The 14,621-nt window shown below is 39.9% G+C and overlaps 1 protein-coding gene across 2 annotated transcripts in view; it reads left to right on the top strand.

Annotated features, from left to right (window-relative positions):
- LOC115223225 (histone acetyltransferase KAT7) overlaps positions 1–13,598 on the top strand; it is a 34,117-nt gene extending 20,519 nt beyond the window's left edge. For both annotated transcript variants that reach the window (XM_029793708.2, XM_036512334.1), the window contains exons 6-13: positions 170–379; positions 1,725–1,922; positions 4,520–4,609; positions 6,878–7,018; positions 9,278–9,371; positions 9,949–10,095; positions 12,030–12,136; positions 13,199–13,598. In XM_029793708.2, the coding sequence (XP_029649568.1) occupies positions 170–379; positions 1,725–1,922; positions 4,520–4,609; positions 6,878–7,018; positions 9,278–9,371; positions 9,949–10,095; positions 12,030–12,136; positions 13,199–13,312 (1,101 nt within the window). In that variant the 3' untranslated portion in view covers positions 13,313–13,598. The remainder of the gene's footprint in view (positions 1–169; positions 380–1,724; positions 1,923–4,519; positions 4,610–6,877; positions 7,019–9,277; positions 9,372–9,948; positions 10,096–12,029; positions 12,137–13,198) is intronic.
- The last annotated feature ends 1,023 nt before the right edge of the window (positions 13,599–14,621 follow it).

Genomic DNA, 14,621 nt, shown 5'->3' with positions numbered 1-14,621 from the left:
TGGAACCTGGTGCAGTTCCTGTCAAGTCATCCAACCCATGCCAGCATGGAAAACGGATGTTAAATGTTGTTGATGATGATGATGATGATGTGTGTGTGTGTGTGTGTGTGTGTAGCTGCTACATAGAAATATAAACCGTGACTAATGCGATTCCATGTTTTCATTTCAGCAACCAACAGAAGAACAGAAAGAAAAAGCTCAAAAAGTAATAGAAATGAGGAAGAAAGGGAATGTTGCTTTGACCCATGAACTCAAAGCTGAACATCTTCTACACAGGACAAAGAATGGTCGAACAAGGGAACCGTTGTTGAAGGGGCTTGCATCACAATACGATTTACAGCTTTTCCGAGAGGCTCAAGCTCGCGCATGTGAACAGATGGTAGGTAATATTTGGTCATCTGAGTTCAAATTCTGCCGAGGTTGACTTTGCCTTTCATTCTTTCGGGGTTGATATCAGTCGAGCACTGGGATCGATGTAATCAGATTATTCTCCCCACCACCTTTGAAATTGCTGATGTTGTGCCAAAATTCGAAACCAATATTTGTTAAGTTTGCTCAACTCTAAAATTTGTCAACAGGACAATTTAGAAATGCTGCTGTGAAAGGAGCAAAACCCAGGTACCACCTGTGTCTGGGAAAATAATTACACCTGTACTTGCAGCTCTGTCATATTTTAGCCTTTCAACACCTGGCAAAAAAAGCCACCTCCCCCTCTCTTACAACACCACACGGTTGAGTGCACTTCGGTTGTTTTCTTTGTCTTGGCAAACTCACTTGTGCCAGTGTCATGAAAAAGCAGCCAGTACACTCTGTAAATTGGTTGGCATTAGGAAGGGCACACAGCCATAGAAGCCATGCCAGTGCTGACATTGAAACTCTAACATATTGAATGCGGTCAAACTGTCCAATTCCTGCCAACGCCCTGACCCCTATGTTGTACACCTTTACACATAAACATGCTCACCCTTAACTGTCATTAAAAAGTTTGCTTTGCAATCATCTAGTTTGGGGTTTGATCCTATGGTTTATCAAAAGTAAGCTGGATGCCTTCCCAAATAAGGAAGGGCATCCAGCTGTAGAAGCCTCATGCAACCCATGCCAGCATGGAAAACAGCAAGCATAAAAGCAATTGTGATGATAGATGTGTTTATGTGTAGATAGGCAATGGGTGAGAGAGAGCTTTTGTTGTAAGTTTGTAATTTACTTAAAATTTGCATAATTACAAGTTATAAGGATCAAGAGAATATTTTTTTTAAAAATAGATGTGGAATGTCAATTCAGTAGAGGGGTTGATTTTACAGAAATAATCAAAAGGGGATGATTTTTAAACCCAATCTCGAGACACTGAGCCTTACAAATGAGAAAGGACCAAGGTGTCTGGCCTCTTGCTGTACTCAGGATGATCCGTCCACCACAGCAGAATTGATACTTGTTCAGGTGCCACATTGAAAGCACCCAGCACACCCTGCTGCTAAGTGGTTGGCGTTAGGAAGGGCATCTAGCTGTGGAAAACCAGGCTGTAACACACAATGGAGCCTGGTGCGTCCCTGCCCCAGTACCAGCTCTGATCAAACCATCTAGCCCATGCTTTCATGGAGAATGGACGTTAACTGATGATATGCTGAAGGATATCGCTTTTGATTCTTTCTCTCTCTCTCTCTCTCTCTCTCTATCTCTCTCTCTCTTCAGCACTTTGACTTCTCTAAGATATTTCTATCTTTCAGGAACATGAAATGACACAGCATTATCAGCTCAGTGATATTCAAGAATACCGGATAAAAAAGTTGGAAATTGGCCGCTTTGAAATGAATACCTGGTATTCTTCTCCATATCCTGATGAATATGCCCGCCTTCCAAAAGTTTACCTCTGTGAATTCTGTTTAAAATATATGAAAACGGCTACTATTTTACGCCGACATTTGGTAAGTTAGCATCTGTTGGTGTTTTGTTTTTGTGTAATGGAGCTTTGGAAAATGTTGCACGGGTATGGCTGTGTGGTAAGAAGGTTGCTTTCCAACAATATGGTTCCAGGTTCAGTCCCACTGTGTGACATCTTGGACAAGTGTCTTCCACTCTAGCCTCAGACCAACCAAAGCCTTGTCAGTGGATTTGGTAGATGGAAACTGAAAGAAACATGTTGTGTGTTTGTCTCATTCACACACACACACACACCACCGCTTGTTGCTATGCTTGCATTCCCATATCTTAGTAGTTCGGCAAAAGATACTGGTAAAATAAGTACTAGGCTTTAAAAATAAGAAGTACTGGATTTGATTCATTCAACTAAAACCTCTTGAAGGTGGTACTCCAGCATGACCACTGTCTGAAAGAACTGAAAGATCATTCAACTTCCTGAGCCACTTCTTCATCTCTCACCTTCCCCGTCTCCATACTGGTGTTTCCCATCAACTGCACCTTCACCCGTCTTCATCAATCATTACATTCTCCATCTACGAAGGGGTACCCAAAGGAAACCGGAATTTTGCAATGTTATTTCATTCACTTAGTTTTATATGTTTACGCTTTTATCGCCTTCAAAGTATTCTCCTCCATTCGAAGCATCATTGGTCCAGACCGGTTCTCCAGTGTTGGAAACGATGCTGGAACTCTTGCAAAGTGGTGCCTTTTAACACCTCTGTTGTTGGTTTTTCCTTCACCTCTATCACATCTGCAAATTCCACAGCACCAGCTTTCATCACCTCACCATGACGACCTTTAAAAAAAAGGCCTGGACCGACTTCCAACTGTTCTTTCAGTTCACGACGGCCTTTGATCTTCCATGAGCAAACGAGGCACAAATTTTGCTGCAATTCTTTTCATTTGCAATTCCTTGCTCAGAATTCATTGGCAGGAACTCCAGGATGCACCAGTCATATCAACAAATTCGTCAGTTGTTTGGTGACAGTCCTCCAAGATCAGTTCATGAATTTTTAGGATGTTTTAATTCATTTGGGCTGTCAACGGTCATCCTGAACGAGGTTGGTCTTCAAGAAACGACCACTCGTAAACTTGTGTTTTGCTTATGGCAGCGTCCTTGTAAACTGTTTGAATCATGACAACTGTTTTGGACACTGTTTTCCCTAACAGAAAACAGGATTCAACAGAAGCACGCTGTTCCTTCATTTCAGCCATTTCAAAAATTTATGAACAGGGCAGAAGCCCTGCAAAACAAAGATGCACTACGTGGCAGTATGACTGCAGCCAACGGATGCCTGAGGGTTGAATCAGGTGCCTCCTAGTGGCAGATGCCTAAACTATAATGGGTTTGGCCCCAGAAAACATTTCCAGTTACTTTTGGGTACCCCCTCATATTACTCTCCCCTCACACATTTAGGGAACTCCTTCCTCTTCAATTCACTCTGTATCCTCTCTTATAGCCATCTTGAGATGCTTTGGCATCCCACTATCACATCACTTCCAGCCATTCCCACCTGCTCTTATTTAATGCAGGGCAGCCCTGTCCTTCCATCACATTCCAGCCTTTGGCACCAAGCCCTCCTTCCCTTCTCAAATACTGTCCACCACCATTTAGTGAAAGTGGCTTTTTCCCTTTTCTTCCTTTTTCCTTCTGTCCTATTCTTGTCTTGCAAGTTGCTGGGCAACCTCACTAGTGCTGGTGCCAAGCACCCAGTACACTTTGTGGAATGGTTGGTGTTAGAAAGGGCATCCAGCTACAGAAATCGTACCAAAGCTGAGATTTGAGCTCAATGCAGCCCTGCAGCTTGCCACATCCTGTCTAACCATCCAACCAAAGCCAGCATGGAAAATGGACAGGAAATGAAAAAATGAGAAAGAAAATGAAATTCTGCTACATTAAAAAAAAAGCCTGTTATTTTGTGTTGATTGCAAGGATTCAATGTGTTTCGCAATTGTAAATATTGAAGTAGGATTTTCATGACAAGTAAGGGATTTTTAGGCTAGGAGTATTTGAGTGCTGAGATCAACAAACTTCGTTGGGCAAAACAGCTTGGCTGCTTCCAATCAGCATTGTCACTAGGCTTATTGATGTTTTGCTAAATATTAAGAAGTCGATTGCGACAATTTTGTTTCTTGGATATTTTTTATATATGGGTGTGGCTTAGCAGTAAGAAGCTTGTTTCCCAACCACATGGTTCTGGGTTCAGTCCCACTACATGGTGCTTTGGGCAAGTGTCTTCTACTATAGCCTCAGGCTGACCGAAGCTTTATGAGTGGATTTGGTAGACAGAAACTGAAAGGAGCTTGTTATATATATATATAATGTGTGTGTGTGTGTGTGTGTGTCTTTGTACTCCACCAGCAGCAACAAGAGATCAATAGATTAAGGACAAGGGTTAAAAACAAACAAATAGGTACTGGGGTCAATTCATTCAGCTAAAAGTTCTTCAAGGCAGTGCCCCAGCATGGCCACAGTATAATGACTGAAATGAATAAAAGATATAAGATTTATTTTTCTGTTAATTCTGTGAATAATTTTTTGACGAGAGACAGAGGGAGTCAAAGTTTTGGGAACCTATTTTGTTCTTTTCTCTTATTGCAGGCTAAATGTGTTTGGCGGCATCCCCCTGGTGATGAGATTTATCGTAAAAACAATATTTCAGTGTTCGAAGTAGATGGGCAGAAAAATAAGGTATTGTACACATGTGTGTGTGTGTGTGTGTTTCCTTGACTTGACATTACATGATTGTTATTAATCATTGCCATATAATATTCTGCAAAACATGCCTGTTCATTGGGAAATATTACCTTGCTTGGAAACAGCTGAGGGTTAGCAACAGGAAGGGCATCCAGCTGCAGAGAAAATCTGCTTCAACTATACTCCATCTGACCAATGCAAACATGGAAAAGTGGACATTAAAGGATGCTCATGTCTTCACTGTGTCCTAGATTGAACATGGAATGTTTTGTCTTCAGCTTCTCAAATCATGGCCATGCTTAACCTCAACACCGTTGGTCAAAGTACATCAGATGCCTTGCAATATTTAGCTATAGTTTGTTACGTTTTGAAGGCAGCAGTTTTTTTTTCTCTGTCATCTTCCCTGGTTGATAAAATAAAGAACCTATCAAGCACTGGAATTGATCTGACTTTTTAGCATTCAGATTACTTTTATCAAATATAATTCTTATTTACTCATTTTGTTTTAAATCAATTATGCTATTATCTTGCAGCTTTGGGATTTCAGTCATGTGATTATGCTAAAATGACATTGTAGGATAGGTGTGAGAGGCCAGAGCTGGCCAGTTTGAACATAAAGCGTGTAGAATATTTGCGCCGGATCTGGCCAGTTTAAATGCTAAAGGTCAAAGTGGTCGTGTGCTAGGGATTAAAAACCAAGTGTATGACATCATTGTAGTTTCTAGTTACGAGTAGTTTGCAACAAGCATCAGTTCTGGCAAGGAGATGCTGTCTCTAATGGTCAAACGTCTCCCATTGATAAGACCAAGGAAGGTCAAAGTCACATGATCTGGTCATCTTGGCAGTGGCAGCGATTTATCTCCTCCCTAGCAACATAAGCAAGAGTGCACTTGCACCGAGAACCATTGTGGGAGTTTCTCCCATGCTACCCAGCACAGTGTAGTTTGTTCTAACAGAATATTCATGTTTAAGTGAAGATAAATCGGACGTAATTTCTTCCTAGATTTATGTTTGGAAGCCCTGTCTGTGTGAAGTAGGCTCCATTTGTTTGTTTAATTTTTTACTTTCCCTCTTTAAGACGCCAGTGAGTCTTAAAGTGGAAAACTTTGAGAACTACTGGTTACGGCTGTTATTTGTGTTATATTGGTTTTTCAGAGCCATACCAAAAGGGAGATGTCGTCCATTGATCTATATAGAGAGACGTAGCTCCATATAGAAATTGGCCGGTGTTTATAATGGACTTTCAAACTCTGGATAGAAAATGAACATAAAAGGATAATGGTCATGATAATGATTATTATTATTATTCAGAGTAAAAGGAACTGTATTCAGAATTATAGGGACCTCTCAGGCTGGTGAAGTTGACATGAAGCCTGAAGATCTTCATGCTGTACATGAGTGTAGGGAGAGAAATCCAAGGGACTGGTCTGAATGAATTCCACTAAAAGGCACCGAATGACCTGATGGTGGTAGAGCTGTTGTTTAAGCTGTAGGTCACCTCTAATAGCACATCCCTGTAACCAAAGATCTTCAAGCTATCAATCTCCTTTTGTTTTTTTAAGGCATGCAGTACTACATTAGCTGGGGTACGTGTTTCCTTCCTTTATAACAGAGTAGGGTACAGGTTTAACCCTTTACTGTTTAAACCAGCCAGTATAGACCACCTGTTTCCTGTTCAAACTGGCCACATGTGCACCAACCCTACAATATCATTCTAAGAAATTCAGTTGCTTCTTCAAAATCTCATGGCTACAAGATAATATATTTTAATTCCAAACAACATGAATAAATAAGTGTTGCTTTGGACAGAATAATGTGAATGCAAAAGGGTTGAGGGAGATTTGGCTGCTATTTTCAACATGGTGAGTGATCGCAGCAAAGCTTAGCGACTCCTCACAGAATTAAATTTGAGTACCTTTTCTTGATGGATCCTTCTATGGCACGCTGTCTTCACAGATGTTGCAACGTGTTCACTCTGAGAATATTAATCTTAAAAAAACTCTGAAATGTCAACAAATCCTTCATCCAAGCTTCAAGCTTTCCATGTGCCTTCCTCCTATGAATCTGTGGCTCACTCATTTATATTATCCATGCATAAATAACATGCTCAGTGTCAGCTGAGTGTTTCTGTTCTACATACTTTTTCTTATACATTTTAAGGCTTTTTAGCCATAAAGCATGGCAGAAATAGTTAACTTAATCAAACAAATTCTGTTACTATGTAAGATACCTACATTTCCTTTTTTCATACCTTTTCTGCAGGTTTATTGTCAAAATCTATGTTTGTTAGCTAAACTGTTTTTAGACCATAAAACCCTGTACTTCGATGTTGAGCCCTTCTTATTCTACGTCATGACTGAAAATGATTCCAGTGGATGCCATATCGTTGGCTATTTTTCAAAGGTAAACCATATTCTTAACTTCTTGCTGTATTAAGATGTCTGTCACGGTAACAAGCAGGCAGAATCGTTAGCACACCAGGCAAAATGCTTTACATTCTCAGTTCAAATTCCACAAAGGTCAGTTTTACCCTTTGTCCTTTCAATGTCCCTTAAAATAAGGACCAGTTAAATACTAGGGATCAATGTAATCAACTTAACCCCTCCCCCTAAATTGCTGGCTTTGTGCAAAAATTTGAAATCAATATTAGGCATCTGGCAACTGTCTTGTAATGGGATGAGTGCAATCAAATGCCTGTCTTTTGGTTCCTGTTAAACATTTGATGTGTTTATTTTATTTTCCTTCATTCACAACTAAGGAGCCTTCATTCTCAGGTATCATCAGAATAATATCTTCGATTTATTGTTCATTTTTGGATTTGATTTTTTTTTCCATGCTCAGCTGCTATTTTTCCACATTGAGGGGTCACAGCCCCAATACTATGCACAAGGGATTAGAATGTTGCAGGAAACAAATCATCCTGAAAGATGACTCTGCATCTTCAATGTAATTAGCCCTCTGCATCCTCTTCTATGGAGCCGAAACATGGCCCCTCTCTCAGACCCTGGCAAAGAGAATTGACGGCTTTGATAGTAGAGCCATGAGAACCATTGAGAATATCAGATAGTAGAGCCATGATATTTTCCAACAAAGGACTGTGTACAACCTGCCACCTTGTTGCATGTGCTGGACATGTCCTCAGTCCCCTGCTGAATCATCCTACCAGGGCTTTACTCTCATTCAATGCAGCAGTCGTGGGCTGGAAGAGGCCTCATGGCTGGAACATGATTAAGGAAGATCTCCAGAGGCTCGATATCACCTTGGAGGATGCAGAGGGCCTGGCACGGGACTGCCAGCAATGGGGATCATTAACTGGTCCTGGTCAGCTCTATGCAGTACGGACCACTGACCTGCGATGACCCCGACCCCGTCAAGCAAGTGCATGGAACAGTCATAAGCCAAAAGGCTCCCATCTGAGCCAACTGGCAGGTGACATAAGGGGCAGACCAAAGGACAAGATAGTTGGATAATATGCATAGTATCGATTGGTCACACTTAAGAATCCAGCCAGATTGGTTTAATGGCAGTTGCTTTTGATGGGGATCTAATGGGGGAGGTGGTGGAGAACTCAACCCTCCCCTTGACCCTTCTAAGGATCGTGGTTGGAGAAGATGGATTTCTCTGAGCTTCATCATCATCTAGCTGGCAATTTTGTGTCACCGCTGATGAAAAAATCTATTTGTAATCATATTACTTGTTTAATAGTCAGGCTGTCAGTGAGTAAAGAAGGATCTCCTCTCTGGGGTCTCACCTGAAGAGTGGATGGACACCCTAATAAGAGTAAAAAACAGTTCCTGTCTGCAAGGGTAGATGAACTCAACAAAGTAGCAACATCCATTCGTGAAGATTACAAATGGAATGGGCCCTCATTAAGGTTTTCAAATTTAGCTTTGCTAACTCTCTTTGAACACCATGCATCTGGTTTTGTTTCTTTGGTGTATGATCTTTGCTTTTCTTTTGACCCTTGATAAATATGAGGACCGCTCAAGGGGGCTTAAATCAGTACTAACTGGGATTAGGATTATCATCATCTCAACTCTCCAGCACTTCCTCTGCAGTGATTATCTGTAGGCTCCAATTTAAGTATACATGGAACACACCATACAGTTCATGTCACCCAACTGGAAATGTTCTATGCCCTACTTGGTGTATATTCTGTGCAAATAGATTTTACCAGCCTGGTGCAGCATTTTATCTAATTTTTGGCTTATACATTTAGGTGTTATAAATGTAGGTTTGTCTGAGCTTTTTACCTCTGCAGCAGGCTTGTGGGTTTTGTCTTTGTCATTCGTGAGTAAGCTCAATGTAGTGTTGTGATTTTGTTTTCATATTGTTGAAGTTGTTGGGCATCAACTGATTTCAAGTTGTCAATTAACATGCATTGCATCAGTTTCGTCCGTCCCGGTTGGACCCACCACCATCCCACGTGCTGCTACTCCCAGACAAACAGTTAAAAACTTGTTTCCTTTCGAGATGAAAGTAACGCTGCCAGCATTCTACAGTTGACTCAGTTGTCTCTGACCGTTCCTTTTATACAGTCTTAAACCTGATGAAATAATTATTTCATTAGCAATTTTAATGAATATTTTTTCATATTCTCTGCTGGTGGCAATGATGAATTTTGTGTTTTTTACAACATTCTATTTTTCATTTTGATTTCAGGAAAAAAATTCCTTTTTGAATTACAATGTATCTTGTATCCTCACACTTCCACAATTCATGCGTCAGGGCTATGGCAAAATGTTAATAGATTTCAGTAAGTAAAACACTTTCCAGTTTGACCGATTTTTCTCTCCTGTTTGAATATTTCTTGTTTCCATGCTGTCATTTAACTTGTTTCGAGTCAACAGGACGCCTGCTGATGGATCAATTCCTGGTGTATTTAACGAGGAAAACTCTAAGCAACTGCTTGACATGCTAGAAATAGCAGCTGAATCACACTTTATCAGTGGTCAATAAAATAAGTACCAGTTGATATAATCAGCGATCCACTCCCGATTATTCTGTCCAATGGAATGTTTGTTTATTCACATTGTTTTGAGTTAATCATCCATTATCATTTAGCTTTGCGATTTTGATGATGTTATTGTTTACTTTTAGGACATTGTAGGGTAGGTGTAAGAGGCCGGATGTTGATATTTTGAACAGAAAACAATAAAATATTTGGGCCGATTATGGCCAGTTTAAATGCTAAAGGATTAAAATTGCTGGCCTTGTGCCAAAATATGAAACTATAGTTGTTGTTGTTGATTAGTAATTTGTAGCAGAGTGCAACCCAAATGTAAACCATGGTAACATTTATAGACATGTTTTCTTTCTCTCTGTTTTGACAGGTTATTTACTAAGCCGAATGGAACAGAAGATAGGATCACCTGAGCGTCCCCTTTCTGACCTTGGGCTTATTAGCTACCGTAGCTACTGGAAAGAGGTCTTGTTAAACTATTTGCACCGATATAAAGCTAATGAAATATGTATCAAAGGTAAGAGAGAGACCTATGTTTTGTTTTTATTACAAGGTCGGTGTAGGTAACTTAGCAGTTTGGCAAAAGGAACTGATAGAATAAGTACCGGGCTTATAAAAAGAAAATAAGTATTGGGGTAAATTAGTTCAACTAAAATTCCTGGAGGCAACTGAAAGAAGTAAAAGAGGCACAGCTTTGTGGTTCAGTTTCTAACCACATGGGTTCTGGGTTCTGTCCCACTGTGTGCCTCCTTGAGCAAGTGTCTTCTACTGCAGCTTTGGGCTGACCAAAGTCTTGTGAATGGATTTGGTAAACGGAAACTGAAAGAAGCCCGTTGTGTGCATCTGCTGGTTTCTTCTATCATTTGTAAGCAAGCATCTCTAGCGTTCAAGTAATATTATTTGTTTCCAGTGTTCCATGAAAAAATATCTGAGACTTTGGCGAAAATATTACGTTAGGTATGGCTGTGCAGTCAGAAGTTTGCTTCCTAACTACATGGTTCCGGGTTCAATCCCATTGCGTGGCACGTTGGGCAAGTGTCTTCTCCTGCAGCAACAGGCTGACCAAAGATTTGTAGATTTGATAGATGGAAACTGAAAGAAGCCCATCATGTATATAATATGTTTGTGTCTGTTTATCCCCCATCACTGGTGCTGGCGTGTTTATGTTCCCGTAACTTAGCAGTTTGTCAAAAGAGATTGGCAGAATAAGAACCAGGCTTTACAAAAGTACTGGGGGTCGTTTCATTTGACTGAAAAGAAATTCTTTAAAGTAGTGCCCCAGCATGGCCACAGTCTAATGACTGAAACAAGTCTTAAAAGATAAATTGTTGTTGTTATTCTTGTGCATGTCAGAGAAAATGCTTCATAGCATTTCGTCTTGTCTTTTACGTTCTGAGTTCAAATTCTACTGAAGTGAACTTTGCATTTTGTACTTTTAGGGTCAATAAAGTACCTGTGATGTAGTGGGATTGAGGTAATCAACTAAATACCCCCAACTAAAACTGCTGGCCTTGTGCCAAATTTGGAAACAATTCAAAGTTGTGAGCTGGTTGGATCATTGGGCAAATTGCTTTGCAGCATTTCTTTGGACTCTTTATCTTCTGTAGCATCAGTCAAGTCTTGTTGACAAAACAGACTTAACCCTCTCCTCAAAATTCTGGCCTTGTACTGAACTTAGAAAGAATTATTCTTAAGAAGAATTAGTAATGGGGAAGGCAGCCTCTGGCTTTTAGTGATCCTACGATACCAGTGAGATTGGCGTTGGAAAGTAAACTCATTAGGATTTCAGAAATATCTGTATTTCTCTTTTGTTGTCTTACTTTCACACCTACAAAACAAATATGTAATTTTTGTAGTATTGTATGGAGTGTTGTGACATATGACATTCAGTTATGTTTGTGATTGAATGGAAGACCTCCGGAGTCTGATGTGAATTCTGGTCCATGACTCTATGGAAGAATATAATATAAATGAGAGATATTAGAGAGAAAGAGAGGGAATAAATGCTCACAAAAGGAAAGTGTGTGTGTGTGAGAAAACGAATGGATGTGCATGCTTGCTTGTATTTATGTGTATAGTACGACTGTGCGTGAGATCATGTGATCTAGAGATTAGGGTGTCAACTAGGGTCAGAATCACAAGATTGTGGGATCGATTCCTGCAGCAGGCGGTGCATCATTTCATGTTGCTTCAATATACTCAGCTGCTGAAGACAAGCACCAGAAGCGTTCCCGTGCATCTTCATTGATCTCTGAGTCAAGAGTGGTCGGGCCGAGAGCAAGTTTGTATCTGCTTGTAACCACACGGTCACCTAAATCAATTAGTGGAAGCATGATACAAACTATCCGGTCATGCTTGCGTCGTGCACTGCGGCTAAGATGCATTTTTCATCCATCAGTTGTTTATTGCTTTGTCTTTGGTTCATTTCTCCTTCTGATTCCCAATTTACAGACGTCAGCCAAGAGACGGCCATCAATGCCAATGACATAGTCAGTACGTTGCAAGCACTTGGAATGTTGAAATATTGGAAAGGAAAACATTTAGTTCTGAAAAGACAGGTTTGTTCCATTTTTTGTCTTCAATTTCATTGTATTTCTTGTTCTTTTTCTTCTTTTAACCCATCCCATCTCTTGAATCCTAATTCCAAATCTTTATGGAGTTGACATTGCTTTCCACCACCACCCACCCCCACATCACCATCATTTAACATCTATGTTCCATGCTGTCATGCGTTGGATGGTTTGCCAGGAACCAAGGGGTCTAGGGACTGCATTATTTTTCCACTTAGTTATGTCTACTTAGGCATGGTTTTCTAGGGCTGGATGCCCTTCCTAATGCCAACCACTTTACAATGTGTACTGGGTGCCTTTCTTGTGCTACAACACTATTGAGGTTGCTGTGCAACTCTCATAAGACTACAAATCCCAAGCGAGGGGGTCAAAAAGACAAATACCAGGTATGTGAGTGTTTTTTGCCAGTCTTGGAAATTGTTACAATTGGCAGTGGTGTGACAATATTGAGGATGTTGATAACGATGATTGTGTTGTCAGGAGCAACGGTATTGGGTTATGACAGAAGCAGTGTTCATAATGTTGACTGGAGCAGCAGTATAATTTAGTGTTTGAGTTTGAGCCATATAAACAGGATTTTTGTAATAGAGAATATGTGTTCATCATCGTTATCATTTTAACATCTGTTTTCCATGCTGGCATGGGTTGGATGGTTTGACAGGAGCAGGCAAGGCCAGGGCCCACACCAGGTGCCATGCTTCCCATGGCTGGATGCCCCTTCCTAACACCGACCACTCCGCAGAGTTCACTGAGTGGTTTTAATGTGTTACCAATGCTTTTTCTGTGGCACCAACACCTCCGTCAGTTTTGCTGTAGCAGACAGATCTTGTTGAGTGCAGCAAGGCACCAAATATCTCGCTTTTTTGTCATCTCCTTCATAAAGCTCACTCTTCAATACTTTGTCCCATTTTATTCCTGGGTCTCTCTCTTCCACAAGTTCCATTGGAACTGTGGTGTCAATTTGTAATTAATTATCTGCAAATTTAAAACTAATCGTAAAACAAACTGTTTTCTTTCTAAATTTCTTTCTTTTCAACTTTTCTTCCCAAGGATCTGATTGATGAATTCTTGGAAAAAAAATCCAAACGTCCGCCAGACTTCAAGACCATTGACTCCAATTGTCTCAAGTGGACAGCTCCTGCAAAACGTCCGCTTCAAGTTTGACACTTGCACCAACTGCAAGATTCGCATACCCTTGGTATAATTTCTGTTTAGATGGAGGGAAGAATGGGTGGGTGGGTGGGTGGTGCTGGTGATTGGTGACATATCAGCCCTGTGGAAGAACATTCCAACTGTTACTCAGATTCTGACTTCATTTCTGTTTTTTGTCGTTTTAATACATCATACACCAGGGTCAAGCGTGTGTGTGTATAAACTTGTATATGTCTTTGTGTATGTGAGAGAAAGGATTATACACTGTGTGTATATGGATATATATATACATGCACACATATTTTCGTGTGTGTATGTATGTGTATATATATGTACGTGTGTGTATAAAGTGTAGGCATAGCAATCTCGTGGTTCCTGGTTCAATCTCACCACATGGCACCTTGGGCAAGTGTCTTCTATAACCTCGAGTACGATGCAGAAGCCTACTGTACACATATATAATGTCTGTCTGTCTTTTGTGTGTTTGTATTTGCACCTGTCTGAAAACCGGTATTGTTTATGTCATCTCCCTTTGTGTCCTATGACTTAGCAGTTCGGCAAATAGATATTAACAAAATACCATAATAGTGCTGCAGTCAATACGCTTGGCTAAAACACTTGAAGGCAGTACTCCAGCATGGCCACAGTCCAGTGATTGAAACCAGTAAAAGAATAAATACATAATGTTGATGTGTGTGTGTGTGTGTGTAGATAAAAATATGTATGTATATCTATATGTGTGTGTATGTATATATATGTATGTGTATATATATATATGCGTGCGTGTGTATATGTATATGCACGTGTGGATAATATATATTTATATAAAATAGCAATTTAATATTCACAAAAGATGTGTAAATATTCCTCTATATGTATAATACTTGCATTGGTGCTTATACATACACACACACACATATATATATATGTATATATACACTTACACGTGTATATGTGTTTGTGTGTATATAGATATATACTATAGCATACACCTACATATATCTAATTGCTTTGATCTCATTGCACATATGTGCATGCGTGCATACACACACATGCAGGTGTGTGTGTGTGTGCATATATATATATGTGTATGTATGTATATACAGACACACACTCGTAATGTGTATGGTTTTAGCCAGTTAGTTGATGGTGTGTGTATATATATCTATCTATATATGTATATGCGCATATATATAATGGATATGTATATTTGTGTGTGTATATGTATAATATAATATTACTTCCATAATTATCAAGGGATGATTAATATCAGCTGTCAGTTTGGCATGGAAATAAGAAAATATTGGATATTGAACCTTCG

The sequence above is a fragment of the Octopus sinensis genome, linkage group LG22 (genome assembly GCF_006345805.1).
Source record: "Octopus sinensis linkage group LG22, ASM634580v1, whole genome shotgun sequence".
In the NCBI taxonomy this organism is placed as follows: domain Eukaryota; kingdom Metazoa; phylum Mollusca; class Cephalopoda; order Octopoda; family Octopodidae; genus Octopus; species Octopus sinensis.
Note: the sequence above shows the minus strand (reverse complement) of the source record. Positions and strands in the feature narration are given on the sequence as shown.